Here is a 15,131-nt window from a genome sequence, read left to right as displayed (position 1 = left end):
GGGTTTGGGGGGGAATTTGGGGGGTTTGAGGGCTGCTCACACCCCCTCCTGCCGCTTCTGCTCCTCCAGGGACTGTTTGGGGGGGAAAGGGGGGAATTTGGGGGGATCTGAGGGGGTTTGGGGGCTGCTCACACCCCCTCCAGCCTCTCCTGCTCCTCCAGGGACTGTTTCGGGGGAGAAGAGAGGGCCTGGGGGGCTTTGGGGGGCTTTAGGGGGTCCAGTCCCACCCCTTGAGCCTCTCCTGCCCCTCCAGGGACTCTCTGGGGCCAACAGGAGTTTTGGGGGTCTCGTCCCACCCCCTGGAGCTCTGTGGCTGTGGGACCCCCAAGGGTGGCCGTGCCAGGGGTCCTGGTGTCCCCAGTGCCCCCCAGTGCCCCCCTGAAGCCCCCAGTGCCCCTCAGTGTTCCCCAGTGCCCCCGGTGCCCCCCTGGAGCCCCCAGTGCCCCTCCAGTGCTCCCCAGCGTCACCAGTGCTCCCCTGGAACCTCCAGTGCCCCCCAGTATCCCCCTGGAGCCCCCAGTGTCCCCCAGAGCTCCCAGTGCCCCTCTGGACCCCCCAGTGTCCCCCAGTGCCCCCTTGGAGCCCCCAGTGCCCTCCAGTGCCCCCAGTGTCCCCCCAGTGCTCCCAGTGCCTTCCAGTGCTCCCCAGTGCCTCCAGTGCCCCCCAGAGACCCCTGGTGCTCCCAGTGCCTCCCAGTGCCTCCCAGTGCACCCCTGGAGCCCCCAGTGCCCTCCAGTGCTCCCAGTGCCCCCCAGTGTCCCCCAGAGCCCCCAGTGCCCCCCGGTGCTCCCAGTGCTCTCCAGTGTCCCTCAGTGTCCCCAGTGCCCCCCCAGTGCCCCCCAGTGCCCCTCTGGAGCCCCCAGTGCCCCCCAGTGTCCCCCAGAGCCCCCCGGTGCTCCCCAGTGCTCTCCAGTGTCCCTCAGTGTCCCCAGTGCCCCCCCAGTGTCCCTCAGTGCCCCCCCAGTGCCCCCCAGTGCCCCCCAGTGTCCCCCAGAGCCCCCAGACCCACTTGCTGGTGGCGATGTACTCCTCCAGCTTCTCGATGCGCTTCTGGTTCTCCTCGATCTCCCGCAGCTTCTGCTTGATCTTGGCCTGGGGGAGGGAGGGGGGGCTCAGGGGGGCTCAGGGGGGCTCAGGGGGGCCTCAGGGGGGCTCAGGGGGGCTCTGGGGGGGCTCAGGGGGGCTCAGGGGGGGCTCAGGGAGGACTCAGGGGGGCTCTGGGGGGGCTCAGGGGGGGCTCAGGGAGGGTTCAGGGGGGCTCAGGGAGCTCAGGGGGGCTCAGGGAGGGTTCAGGGGCTCAGGGGGGGCTCAGGGAGGGCTCAGGGAGGGCTCAGGGGGCTCAGGGGGTTCAGGGGGGGCTCAGGGGGGGCTCAGGGGGGGCTCAGGGGGGCTCGGGGGGGCTCAGGGAGGGTTCAGGGGGCTCAGGGGGTTCAGGGGGGGCTCAGGGAGTTCAGGGGGGGCTCAGGGGGGGCTCAGGGGGGGCTCAGGGGGGGCTCAGGGAGGGTTCAGGGGGCTCAGGGGGCTCAGGGGGCTCAGAGGGTTCAGGGGGGGCTCAGGGAGGGCTCAGGGGGGGCTCAGGGGGGGCTCAGGGAGGGCTCAGGGGGGGCTCAGGGAGGGCTCAGGGGGGGCTCAGGGGGCTCAGGGGGGGCTCAGGGGGGGCTCAGGGGGGGTTCAGGGGGGGCTCAGGAGGGGCTCAGGGGGGGCTCAGGGAGGGCTCAGGGGGGGCTCGGGGGGGGCTCAGGGGGGGTTCAGGGGGGGCTCAGGGAGGGCTCAGGGGGGGCTCAGGGGGGGCTCAGGGGGGGCTCAGGGGGGGCTCAAGGGGCTCAGGGAGGGTTCAGGGGGGGCTCAGGGGGGGCTCAGGGAGGGTTCAGGGGGCTCAGGGGGTTCAGGGAGGGCTCAGGGGGGGCTCAGGGAGGGCTCAGGGGGGGCTCAGGGGGCTCAGGGGGCTCAGAGGGTTCAGGGGGGGCTCAGGGAGGGTTCAGGGGGGGCTCAGGGGGGCCTCAGGGGGCTCAGGGGGGGCTCAGGGGGGGCTCAGGGGGCTCAGGGGGGTCCCAGGGGGGTTCAGGGGGCGTTTGGGGGTCCCAGGGGGGTTCAGAGCCCCCCCCCTCACCTCGGTCTCCACTTTCTTCCTCTCCTCCAGGTCCAGCCGGTCCTGATCGGCCTTCTGGTCGCGGTTGAACTTCTCCAGCTCCTGGGCCAGCGTGGCCGCGCGTTTGCTGGCCTCCTCCTTCAGCCGGTGGTACTTCTTCACCTGAGGGGCACCGGGCTCGGGACAGGCCCACGGGACGGGGCAGATCCCAACGGGACGGGGCAGATCCCAATGGGAGCAGCCAAAATCCCAACGGGACAGGGCAGATCCCAACGGGACGGGGCAGATCCCAAAGGGATCAGCTCAAATCCCAACGGGACGGGGCAGATCCCAAAGGGAGCAGCTCAAATCCCAACGGGACGGGGCAGATCCCAAAGGGAGCAGCCAAAATCCCAACGGGACGGGGCAGATCCAACGGGACGGGGCAGATCCCAAAGGGATCAGCTCAAATCCCAACGGGACGGGGCAGATCCCAAAGGGATGGGGCAGATCCCAACGGGACAGGGCAGATCCCAACGGGATGGGGCAGATCCAACGGGACGGGGCAGATCCAACGGGAACGACCCAGATCCCAACAGGACGGGGCAAATCCCAAAGGGATGGGTCAGATCCAATGGGATGGGCCAAATCCCAACGGGAACGACCCAAATCCCAATGGGAATGACCCAAATCCCAATGGGAACGGCCCAAATCCCAATGGGAACGACCCAAATCCCAATGGGAATGACCCAAATCCCAACGGAACGGACCCAAATCCCAATGGGAACGGCCCAAATCCCAATGGGACAGGCCCTAATCCCAATGGAAATGGCCCAAATCCCAATGGGAACAACCCAAATCCCAACGGGAACGACTCAAATCTCAAAGGGATCAGCTCAAATCCAAACAAGACTGCCCCAAATCCCAAAGGGATCAACCTAAATCCCAACGAGACTGCTCCAAATCCCAAAGGAATTGGCCCAAATCCCAAAGGGATCAGCTCAAATCCCAACGGGACAGGCCCAAATCCCAAAGGAACTGGCTCACATCCCACCAGAACTGGTCCAAATCCCAAAGGGATCAACCTAAATCTCAAAGGGATCAGCTCAAATCCCAACAAGACTGCCCCAAATCCCAAGGGGATAGGCCCAAATCCCAAAGGGATCAACCTAAATCCCAACGAGACTGCCCCAAATCCCAAAGGAACTGGCCCAAATCCCAAAGGGATCAACCCAAATCCCAAAGGAACTGCCCCAAATCCCAAAGGAACTGGCTCACATCCCACCAGAACTGACCCAAATCCCAAAGGGATCAACCTAAATCCCAAAGGGATCGGCCCAAATCCCAAAGGGATCAGCTCAAATCCCAAAGGGAGCAGCTCAAATCCCAATAAGACTACCTCAAATCCCAACGAGACTGCCCCCAATCCCAAAGGAACTGTCCCAAATCCCAAAGGGATTGGCCCAAATCCCAAAGGGATGAACCTAAATCCCAATGAGACTGCTCCAAATCCCAAAGGAATTGGCCAAAATCCCAAAGGGATCAACCTAAATCCCAACGAGACTGCCCCAAATCCCAAAGGAACTGGTCCAAATCCCAAAGGAACTGACCCAAATCCCAAAGGGATCGGCCTAAATCCCAACGAGACTGCCCCAAATCCCAAAGGAACTGCCCCAAATCCCAAAGGAACTGCCCCCAGTCCCAAAGGAACTGCCCCAAATCCCAAAGGAACTGCCCCAAATCCCAACAAGACTGCCCCCAATCCCAAAGGGATCAGCTCAAATCTCAATGAGACTTCCCCAAATCCCAATGAGACTGCCCCCAATCCCAAAGGAACTGCCCCAAATCCCAACGGAACTGCCCCCAATCCCAAAGGCCCTGGCTCACATCCCAACGGGGGTGGCCCCAATCCCAAAGGACCTGGCTCACATCCCAATGAGACTGCCCCCAATCCCAAAGGGATCAGCTCACATCCCAACGGGGGTGGCCCCAGTCCCAAAGGAACTGCCCCCAATCCCAAAGGCCCTGGCTCACATCCCAACTGGGGTGGCCCCAATCCCAAAGGCCCTGGCTCACATCCCAACGGGGGTGGCCCCAGTCCCAAAGGAACTGCCCCCAATCCCAAAGGCCCTGGCTCACATCCCAACTGGGGTGGCCCCAATCCCAAAGGCCCTGGCTCACATCCCAACGGGGGTGGCCCCAATCCCAAAGGCCCTGGCTCACATCCCAACGGGGGTGGCCCCAATCCCAAAGGCCCTGGCTCACATCCCAACGGGGGTGGCCCCAGTCCCACTGTCTCAGCTCCAACCCCTCCCGGATCAGCCCCCCCCAGACCTCCCCAAACCCCCCGTCCCCCCCCGTGCCCCCCGTGCCCCGTGCCTGGTTCTCCTCCAGGGTGAGGTCCCTGCCCTGGCTCTGGCTCTCCTCCTCCATGCGCTCCTCGAACTCCTGCCGGGATTTCTCCACGGACCCCATCTCCTTCTCCAGCTCGTCCATGTCCGCCTTGCGCTTCTTGTACTGCTTCTGGGCGTTCTGCAGCGACTTCCGCGCCGCCTCCAGCTTCTTGATCTTGTGGGACGTGTTCTCCTTGGCCTTGATGTACTGGGGCCGCTTCTGGTTCAGCTCCGAGTCCTTCTCCCTGCGGGGAACGCGCGTGAGGCCGGGGCAGCGCAGATCCCAAAGGGGTCAGATCAGATCCCAAAGGGAGCAGCTCAGACCCCAAAGGGGTCAGATCAGATCCTAAAGGGAGCAGATCAGATCCCAAAGGGAGCAGCTCAGACCCCAAAGGGGTCAGATCAGATCCTAAAGGGAGCAGCTCAGATCCCAAAGGGGTCAGATCAAATCCTAAAGGGAGCAGCTCAGACCCCAAAGGGGTCAGATCAAATCCTAAAGGGAGCAGCTCAGATCCCAAAGGGGTCAGATCAGATCCCAAAGGGGTCAGATCAGATCCCAAAGGGAGCAGCTCAGATCCCAAAGGGGTCAGATCAAATCCTAAAGGGAGCAGCTCAAATCCCAAAGGGGTCAGATCAGATCCCACAGGGAGCAGCTCAGATCCCAAAGGGGTCAGATCAGATCCTAAAGGGAGCAGCTCAGATCCCAAAGGGGTCAGATCAAATCCTAAAGGGAGCAGCTCAAATCCCAAAGGGGTCAGATCAAATCCCACAGGGAGCAGCTCAGATCCCACAGGGAGCAGCTCAAATCCCACAGGGAGCAGCTCAAATCCCACAGGGAGCAGCTCAGATCCCACAGGGAGCAGCTCAAATCCCAAAGGGATCAGCTCAGATCCCAAAGGGAGCAGCTCAGATCCTAAAGGGAGCAGCTCAAATCCCACAGGGAGCAGCTCAGATCCCAAAGGGAGCAGCCCAAATCCCAATGGGAGCAGCTCAAATCCCAACAGGACAGGTCCAAATCCCAAAGGGAGCAGCTCAAATCCCAACGGGATGGGCTCAAATCCCAAAGGGAGCAGCTCAAATCCCAAAGGGAGTAGCTCAGATCCCACAGGGAGCAGCTCAAATCCTAAAGGGGTCAGCTCAAATCCCACAGGGCTCAGCTCAAATCCCAATGGGACGGGCCCAAATCCCAATGGGATCAGCTCAAATCCCAACGGGATGGGCTCAAATCCCAAAGGGAGCAGCTCAAATCCCAAAGGGAGCAGCTCAAATCCCACAGGGAGCAGCTCAAATCCCAAAGGGAGCAGCTCAAATCCCACAGGGAGCAGCTCAAATCCCAAAGAGAGCAGCTCAAATCCCACAGGGAGCAGCTCAAACCCCAATGGGACGGGCCCAAATCCCAAAGGGAGCAGCTCAGATCCCAAAGGGAGCAGCTCAAATCCCAACGGGATGGGCCCAAATCCCAAAGGGAGCAGCTCAAATCCCACAGGGAGCAGCTCAGATCCCAAAGGGAGCAGCCCAAATCCCAAAGGGAGCAGCTCAAATCCCAAAGGGATCAGCCCAAATCCCAACGGGATTCCCCCTCCCAGCCCCCCCTGGATCCAGGATCCCCCTCTCCCTGACTCCTGGATCCAGGATCCCCCCTGCCCCAGCCCTCCCTGGATCCAGGATCCCCCCTGTGCCCGTCCCCTCGCTGCCCTCACTTGATCTCCTTCTCGATCTGCTGCTGCTCCCTCATCATCTTGCCCAGCTCCTTCTTGCGGTCCTTGAGCTCGTCCTCGACCCGGTCCATCCTCTTCTTGTCCTTGTCGATCTCCCTGTTCTTGGTGCCCAGCTCCTTGTTGAGCTTCTCGATCTCGGCCTCGTTGTGGAAGAGCTTGAAGAGCTGCAGCTGCACCTGGGCCCGAACCACCTCGTCCTTCAGCCGCTGGTACCGGTCGGCCTGGGGGGCACGGGCACGCGGTCAGGGGGTGGGGGGGATTGGTGGGGTGGGGGGGGATGGATGGGATGGGATTGATGGGATGGGATTGATGGGGTGGGATTGATGGGGTGGGATGGGATTGATGGGATGGGATGGAGAGAACAGGGATGGGATGGGATTGATGGGATGGGATTGATGGGGTGGGATGGGATTGATGGGGTGGGATTGATGGGATGGGATGGAGAGAACAGGGATGGGATGGGATTGATGGGATGGGATGGATGGGATGGGGTGGGATGGGATGGGATGGATGGGGTGGGATGGGGGGGGTGGGTGGGATGGGATGGGATGGGATGGAGAGAACAGGGATGGGATGGGATTGATGGGATGGGATGGGATGGGATGGGATGGGATGGATGGGGTGGGATGGGGTGGGATGGGGGGGGTGGGATGGGGGGGGTGGGATGGGATGGGATGGATGGGGTGGATGGGATGGGATGGATGGGGTGGGATGGGGGGGGTGGGTGGGATGGGATGGGATGGGATGGGATGGATAGGGTGGGATGGGATGGGGTGGGATGGGGGGGGTGGGATGGGGTGGGATGGATGGGGTGGGATGGGATGGGATGGGGTGGGATGAGGTGGGATGGGATGGGATGGATGGGGGGCCTGCAGGGCACTGCCTGGGGGGCCTTGGCCTCCCTCGTGCCTGGCCTGACCCTCCTTCCACCGTCCAACCAGAGCTTCTCCCTCCTTCATTTTGGCCTCCCTCATTCCCACCCTGACCCTCTTCCCACCATCCAACCAGACCCTCTCCCTCATCCCCACCCTGACCCTCCTTCCACCATCCCACCAGAGCCTCTCCCTCATTCCCACCCTGACCCTCCTTCCACCATCCCACCAAAGCCTTTCCCTCATCCCCATCCCAACCCTCCTTCCACCATCCCACCAAAGCCTTTCCCTCATCCCCATCCCAACCCTCCTTCCACCGTCCAACCAGAGCCTCTCTCTCCTTCCTTTTGGCCTCCCTCATTCCCACCCTGACCCTCCTTCCACCATCCCACCCAAGTCTCCCCCTCCTTCCTTTCCCTTCTCCACCTTTCCATGACAAAGGGAGGCTCTCCCTCCTTCCTTTCCCATCCTCCTGGTTTTCCCTCAACTCAACCAAAGGATCCCCCTCATTCCCTCTGTTCCTTCTCTTTCCTGTGCTTCCCATCTTTCCAGAACTCAATGGAAGAACCTTCCCTGTTCCTTTTCCTCCTCCTGTTTTCCTCTTCCCTCTCCCCATCCATCCCTCTCCCATCCTTCCCATATTTCCATATCTCAGAGGATCTCCCTCCCTTCTTTCACTCCTTCTCTTTCCCATCCTTCCCATTTTCCCATAACTCAATCAGAGGGTCTCCCTCCCTTCTTCTGCTCCTTCTCTTTCCCATTTTTCCATAGCTCAGAGGGTCTCCCTCCCTTCTTTTATTCTTCTCTTTCCCATCTTTCCCACCTTTCCCACTTTTCCATAGCTCAGAGGATCTCCCTCCCTTTTTCTCCTTCTCTTTCCCATCATTCCCACTTTTCCATAACTCAGAGGATCTCCCTCCCTTTTTCTCCTTCTCTTTCCCACCTTTCCCATTTTTCCATAGCTCAGAGGATCTCCCTCCCTTTTTTGCTCCTTCTCTTTCCCATCATTCCCCTTTTCCCACCACATGAGCACCTCCCTCATTCCTCCACATCCTTCCCCTTCCCACACCAACGGGAAGCTCTCCCTCGTTCCTCTCCCATCCCAACCCTTTTCCTGTAACTCAATGGAAGGATCTCCCTTGTTCCTTTTCCTTCCTCTCCTTTCCCTCCTTCCCCTTTTCCATGACACTGTGACAGTCCCTTTCACCCCTTTCCTACCCCGACCCTTTTTCCATAACCCAGTGGAAGGATCTCCCTCTTTCCTTCCCCTTTTCCATGACAACATGAAAGTCCCTTTCAGCCCTTTCCTATCACAACCCTTTTCAATGGAAGGATCTCCCTCTTTCCTTCCCCTCCTTCCCTCTTTTCCATGACAGTGTGAGAATCCCTTTCACCCCTTTCCTATCCCGACCCTTTTTCCATACCCCAATGGAAGGATCTCCCTCTTTCCTTCTCCTCCTTCCCTTTTCCCTGATCTCCCTCTTTCCTTCCCCTTCTCCCTTTTCCACAATCTCCCTCTTTCCTTCCCCTCCTTCCCCTTTCCCATGATCTCCCTCCTTCCTTCCTCTTCTCCCTTTTCCATGATCTCCCTCTTTCCTTCCCCTTCCCCTTTTCCATGACATGACAGTCCCTTTCACCCCTTTCCTATCCCGACCTTTTCCATAACCCAATGGAAGGATCTCCCTCTTTCCTTCCCTTCCTTCTCCCTTTTCCACGATCTCCCTCTTTCCTTCATCTTCTCCCTTTTCCATGATCTCCCTCTTTCCTTCCCCTCCTTCTCCCTTTTCCATGATCTCCCTCTTTCCTTCTCCCTTTTCCATGATCTCCCTCTTTCCTTCCTCTTCCCCCTTTTCCACGATCTCCCTCTTTCCTCCTCCCTTTTCCACGACCTCCCCCTTCCCTTCCCCCCTCCCCTGCACCATTTCCCACCATCTCCCCCCCAACTCGCCCCTTTCCCCCCCATCTCCCCCCCCCTCCCCCCCAACCCCCGGGCTCCCCCAGCCCGTTTTTCCCGGGATTTCCCGGCATTCCCAGACCTCCTCCTTCTCCTGCTTGGCCTCCTTGCGCTCGGCGGCGATGTTCTTCTTGCGGTGGTAGTTGAACTGCGTGTCCTCCTCGGCCTTCACCATCTCCTTCTTGCGCTTGTCGTACTCGGGGGCCAGTTCCCCGGAGCGGGAGATCTCCTCGAACAGGGCCGTGCGCTCCTTGGGGTTCTTCATGGCGATGGACTCCACAGCCCCCTGGAAAATGGGATGGAGGGATTGATCCCAATGGAGGGGCTGATCCCAATGGAGGGACTGATCCCCGCTCCTTGGGGTTCTTCATGGCGATGGACTCCACAGCCCCCTGGAAAATGGGATGGAGGGATTGATCCAACAGGGAGGGACTGATCCCAATGGAGGGACTGATCCCCTCTCCTTGGGGTTCTTCATGGCCATGGACTCCACAGCCCCCTGGAAAAATGGGATGGAGGGATTGATCCAACAGGGAGGGATTGATCCCAATGGAGGGGCTGATCCCCGCTCCTTGGGGTTCTTCATGGCGATGGATTCCACGGCACCCTGGAAAAATGGGATGGAGGGATTGATCCCAATGGAGGGGCTGATCCCAATGGAGGGACTGATCCCCTCTCCTTGGGGTTCTTCATGGCCATGGACTCCACGGCACCGTGGAAAAATGGGATGGATGGGGGGGATCCCAATGGAGGGATTGATCCCAATGGAGGGGCTGATCCCAATGGAGGGGAGATCCCAATGGAGGGGCTGATCCCAAATGGAGGGGCTGATCCCCCTCCTTGGGGTTCTTCATGGCCATGGACTCCACAGCCCCCTGGAAAAATGGGATAGACTGATCCCAATGGAGGGACTGATCCCCGCTCCTTGGGGTTCTTCATGGCGATGGATTCCACAGCCCCCTGGAAAACAGGGATGGAGGGATTGATCCCAATGGAGGGACTGATCCCCGCTCCTTGGGGTTCTTCATGGCGATGGACTCCACGGCACCCTGGAAAACAGGGATGGAGGGATTGATCCCAATGGAGGGGCTGATCCCAATGGAGGGGCTGATCCCCTCTCCTTGGGGTTCTTCATGGCGATGGATTCCACAGCCCCCTGGAAAATGGGATGGAGGGATTGATCCCAATGGAGGGGCTGATCCCAATGGAGGGGCTGATCCCCGCTCCTTGGGGTTCTTCATGGCCATGGATTCCACAGCCCCCTGGAAAATGGGATAGACTGATCCCAATGGAGGGACTGATCCCCGCTCCTTGGGGTTCTTCATGGCGATGGACTCCACAGCCCCCTGGAAAAACAGGGATGGAGGGATTGATCCCAATGGAGGGGCTGATCCCAATGGAGGGACTGATCCCAATGGAGGGGCTGATCCCAATGGAGGGGCTGATCCCCGCTCCTTGGGGTTCTTCATGGCGATGGACTCCACGGCACCCTGGAAAATGGGATGGAGGGATTGATCCCAATGGAGGGATTGATCCCAATGGAGGGGCTGATCCCCGCTCCTTGGGGTTCTTCATGGCGATGGATTCCACGGCCCCCTGGAAAAATGGGATGGATGGGGGGGATCCCAATGGAGGGGCTGATCCCAATGGAGGGACTGATCCCAATGGAGGGACTGATCCCAAATGGAGGGAGGATCCCAAATGGAGGGGGGATCCCAACAGGGAGGGACTGATCCCAATGGAGGGGCTGATCCCAATGGAGGGACTGATCCCAAATGGATGGGAGATCCCAACAGGGAGGGACTGATCCCAAATGGAGGGGGGATCCCAACAGGGAGGGACTGATCCCAAATGGATGGGAGATCCCAACAGGGAGGGACTGATCCCAATGGAGGGACTGATCCCAAATGGAGGGACTGATCCCAAATGGAGGGAGGATCCCAAATGGAGGGGGGATCCCAACAGGGAGGGACTGATCCCCTCCACCAGCACCATCCTCTCCTTGGGGTTCTCCAGGGCCAGGGACCCCACGGCCCCCTGGAAAAACGGGGCCCCAAAGCCTCCAGTGGGTCCCCAAACCCTCTGGGGGATCCCCTGGGCAGGGGCTGATCCCAAACAGGGCCCCAAACCCTCTGGGGGATCCCCTGGGCAGGGGCTGATCCCAAACAGGGCCCCAAACCCTCTGGGGGATCCCCCTGGGCAGGGGCTGATCCCAAACAGGGCCCCAAACCCTCTGGGGGATCCCCCTGGGCAGGGGCTGATCCCAAACAGGGCCCCAAAGCCTCCAGTGGGTCCCCAAACCCTCTGGGGATCCCCCTGGGCAGGGGCTGATCCCAAACAGGGCCCCAAACCCTCTGGGGGATCCCCCTGGGCAGGGGCTGATCCCAAACAGGGCCCCAAACCCTCTGGGGGATCCCCCTGGGCAGGGGCTGATCCCAAACAGGGCCCCAAAGCCTCCAGTGGGTCCCCAAACCCTCTGGGGGATCCCCCCGGGCAGGGGCTGATCCCAAACAGGGCCCCAAACCCTCTGGGGGATCCCCCGGGCAGGGGCTGATCCCAAACAGGGCCCGGCGCTCCCGGGGGTCCTCCCTGGCCACGGATTCCGGGACATTTTGGGAAAGGGGGGTCCAGGGAGGCCCCAGGTCCTCGGGGGGGGTTGGGAGATCCCAAAATCCTGAGGGAGCTCTGGGTCCTCCCACGGGGAAGGGGCAGCTCCAGGAGCGGCTGAGCCCCTCCGAGAGCTCCTCAGGGCCACGGATCCCATGCAAAAGGGGGGTCAGGGGAACCCCCAAACCCTCAGGGGGGGTCAGGGGGGATCCCCCAAATCCTCAGAGGGGGGTCAGGGGAACCCCCAAACCCTCAGGGGGGGCTGTGGGATCCCCCAAATCCTCAGGGGGGGTCAGGGGGGATCCCCCAAATCCTCAGAGGGGTCCCCAAATCTTGAAGGGGGCCCCCAAATCCTCAGAAGGGTCCCCAAATCCTCAGGGGGGTCCCCAAATCCTCAGGGGGGTCCCCAAATCTTGAAGGGGGATCCCCAAATCCTCAGAGGGGTCCCCAAATCCTCAGGGGGATCCCCAAATCTTGAAGGGGGGTCCCCAAATCCTCAGGGGGATCCCCAAATCCTCAGAGGGGTCCCCAAATCTTGAATGGGGCCCCCAAATCCTCAGAAGGGTCCCCAAATCCTCAGAAGGGTCCCCAAATCCTCAGGGGGATCCCCAAATCCTCAGGGGGGTCCCCAAATCTTGAAGGGGGATCCCCAAAACTTGAAGGGGGGTCCCCAAATCTTGAAGGAGGATCCCCAAACCCTCAGTGGGATCCCCAAATCCTCAGGGGGATCCCCAAATCCTCAGGGGGGTCCCCAAATCTTGAAGGGGGGGTCCCCAAATCTTGAAGAAGGATCCTCAGGGGGATCCCCAAGTCTTGAAGGGGGATCCCCAAATCCTCAGAAGGGTCCCCAAATCTTGAAGGGGGATCCCCAAATCTTGAAGGGGGATCCCCAAACCCTCAGGGGGATCCCCAAATCTTGAAGGGGGATCCCCAAACCCCCACGGGGCTCTGGAATCTCCCCCTAGGGAGGAGCCACGGGGCCAAAACCCCCCCAAATCCTCAGGAGCCTCCTCCTGGAAGCCCCCAAACCTCCCCCAGCCCCCTGCAGGCCCCCCTGAAGCCCTGCCAGGACCCCCCTGAAGCCCCTGCAGCCCCCCCGAAGCCCCTGCAGCCCCCCCTGAAGCCCCTGCAGCCCCCCCCGAAGCCCCTGCAGCCCCCCTGAAGCCCCTGCAGCCCCCCCGAAGCCCCTGCAGCCCCCCTGAAGCCCCTGCAGCCCCCCCGAAGCCCCTGCAGCCCCCCCAGAGGCCCCCAGCCCCACCTGGAAGACGAGGAAGTTGCGGGCCTTGATGAGGATGCCCAGCTTCTCCAGCTCCTCGCTGTACTCGCTCAGCTGCACCACCCGGTTGTTGATCTTGTACTCGGAGGAGCTGCCTGGGGGGGCATTTCGGGGGGTCAGGGGGCACCCCCAGCCCTAAACACCCCCAGGTGTGCCCCCCCAGCCCTAAACACCCCCAGGTGTGCCCCCTGAACCCTAAATCCCCCCAAATGTGCCCCCCCAGCCCTAAACACCCCCAGGTGTGCCCCCCCAGCCCTAAACACCCCCAGGTGTGCCCCCTGAACCCTAAATCCCCCCAAATGTGCCCCCCCAGCCCTAAACACCCCCAGGTGTGCCCCCTGAACCCTAAACACCCCCAGGTGTGCCCCCCCAGCTCTAAACACCCCCAGGTGTGCCCCCCCAGCCCTAAACACCCCCAGGTGTGCCCCCCCCAGCCCTAATGTGCCCCCCCAGCCCTAAACACCCCCAGATGTGCCCCCCCAGCTCTAAACACCCCCAGGTGTGCCCCCTGAACCCTAAATCCCCCCAGATGTGTTCCCCCAGCCCTAAACCTTCCCAAATGTGCCCCCCCAAACCCTAAACACCCCCAAATGTGCCCCCCTGAACCCTAAACACCCCCAGGTGTGCCCCCCCAACCCTAAACACCCCCAGGTGTGCCCCCCCAAACCCTAAACCCCCCCAGATGGGCCCCCCCAAGCCCTGTGACCCCCAAAATACCCCCCCCGTTTGACCCACAGTGAGGGGAGTGAGAGCACAGCCCTTGGCCCCCTTCTCAGAGCTGCCTGTTCCAGGGGGGTCAGGGCAGATTTTGGGGGGGTCAGGGCAGATTTTGGGGGGTCACAGGGGACCCCCAAACCCTAAAACCTGTAACATGTGCCCCCCCCAACCCTGCGTGCCCCAAATCCCTCCCCAGACCCACCCAGATCAACCCCAAACCTCCCGAAACTCCCCCAAACCTCCCGAAACTGCCTCAGATCACCCCAAAACCCCTCCCTAGGGCTCTGACCCCCCCGGGTGCCCCCCCCTCAGAGTGCACCCACAGAGCCCTCCCCTAACCCCCCCAGATCACCCCAAAACCCCTCCCTAGGGCTCTGACCCCCCCGGGTGCCCCCCTGTGCCCCCTCCTCGGAGTGCACCCACAGAGCCCTCCCCAAACCCCCTGGGTGCCCCCATACCCACGATGACCCTGGCAAAGGTCCTGTCCTCGGCCCCCTCCTCGGAGTGCACCCACAGACCCCTCCCCAAACCCCCTGGGTGCCCCCCTGTGCCCCCCATACCCACGATGACCCTGGCAAAGGTCCTGTCCTCGGCCCCCTCCTCGGAGCAGACCCACAGACCCCCCTGTGCCCCCCTGTGCCCCCTGTGCCCCCATACCCACGATGACCCTGGCAAAGGTCCTGTCCTCAGCCCCCTCCTCGGAGTAGACCCACAGACCCCTGGGTGCCCCCCTGTGCCCCCCTGTGCCCCCTGTGCCCCCATACCCACGATGACCCTGGCAAAGGTCCTGTCCTCGGCCCCCTCCTCGGAGTAGACCCACAGACCCCTCCCCAAACCCCCTGTGCCCCCATACCCACGATGACCCTGGCAAAGGTCCTGTCCTCGGCCCCCTCCTCGGAGTAGACCCACAGACCCCTGGGTGCCCCCCTGTGCCCCCCATACCCACGATGACCCTGGCAAAGGTCCTGTCCTCGGCCCCCTCCTCGGAGTAGACCATGCTGACGAAGGCCCTGCTGGCGGCGGGTTTGCCCACGGGCGCCCCGTGGATCAGGTCCCGCAGCGTTTTCACCCGCAGGTTGCTCGTCTTCTCCCCCAGCACGAAGCTGATGGCGTCCATCAGGTTGGACTTGCCTGGGGGGGACACGGGGGTCAGGGGGGAATGGGGGTGGGGGGACTGGGGGTGGGGGGGACAGGGGATGGGGGGGACAGGGGATGGGGGAACAGGGGATGGGGGGGAACAGGGGATGGGGGGAACAGGGGATGGGGGGAACAGGGGATGGGGGAACAGGGGATGGGGGGAACAGGGGATGGGGGAACAGGGGATGGGGGAACAGGGGATGGGGGGAACAGGGGATGGGGGGGAACAGGGGATGGGGGAACAGGGGATGGGGGGGAACAGGGGATGGGGGGAACAGGGGATGGGGGGGAACAGGGGATGGGGGAACAGGGGATGGGGGGGAACAGGGGATGGGGGAACAGGGGATGGGGGAACAGGGGATGGGGGGGAACTGGGGATGGGGGAACAG

The 15,131-nt window shown here is 61.9% G+C and overlaps 1 protein-coding gene across 1 annotated transcript in view; it reads right to left on the bottom strand.

The window, feature by feature from the left end:
* LOC127463960 (structural maintenance of chromosomes protein 1A-like) overlaps positions 1-14,736 on the bottom strand; it is a gene marked incomplete at its 5' end in the record, with an annotated part of 44,906 nt that extends 30,170 nt beyond the window's left edge. Inside the window, 7 exon segments of the mRNA XM_051773994.1 lie at positions 1,010-1,092; positions 2,111-2,251; positions 4,448-4,706; positions 6,162-6,400; positions 9,088-9,291; positions 12,871-12,983; positions 14,548-14,736. Of these exon segments, the coding sequence (XP_051629954.1) occupies positions 1,010-1,092; positions 2,111-2,251; positions 4,448-4,706; positions 6,162-6,400; positions 9,088-9,291; positions 12,871-12,983; positions 14,548-14,736 (1,228 nt within the window).
* Between the last annotated feature and the right edge of the window lie 395 nt (positions 14,737-15,131).

The sequence above is a fragment of the Manacus candei genome, unplaced genomic scaffold (genome assembly GCF_025592945.1).
Source record: "Manacus candei isolate 608988 ecotype Guabito, Panama unplaced genomic scaffold, ASM2559294v1 h1tg000183l, whole genome shotgun sequence".
NCBI lineage: Eukaryota > Metazoa > Chordata > Aves > Passeriformes > Pipridae > Manacus > Manacus candei.
The sequence above is the reverse complement of the archived record's forward strand: the minus strand, read 5'-3'. Positions and strand labels throughout refer to the sequence as shown.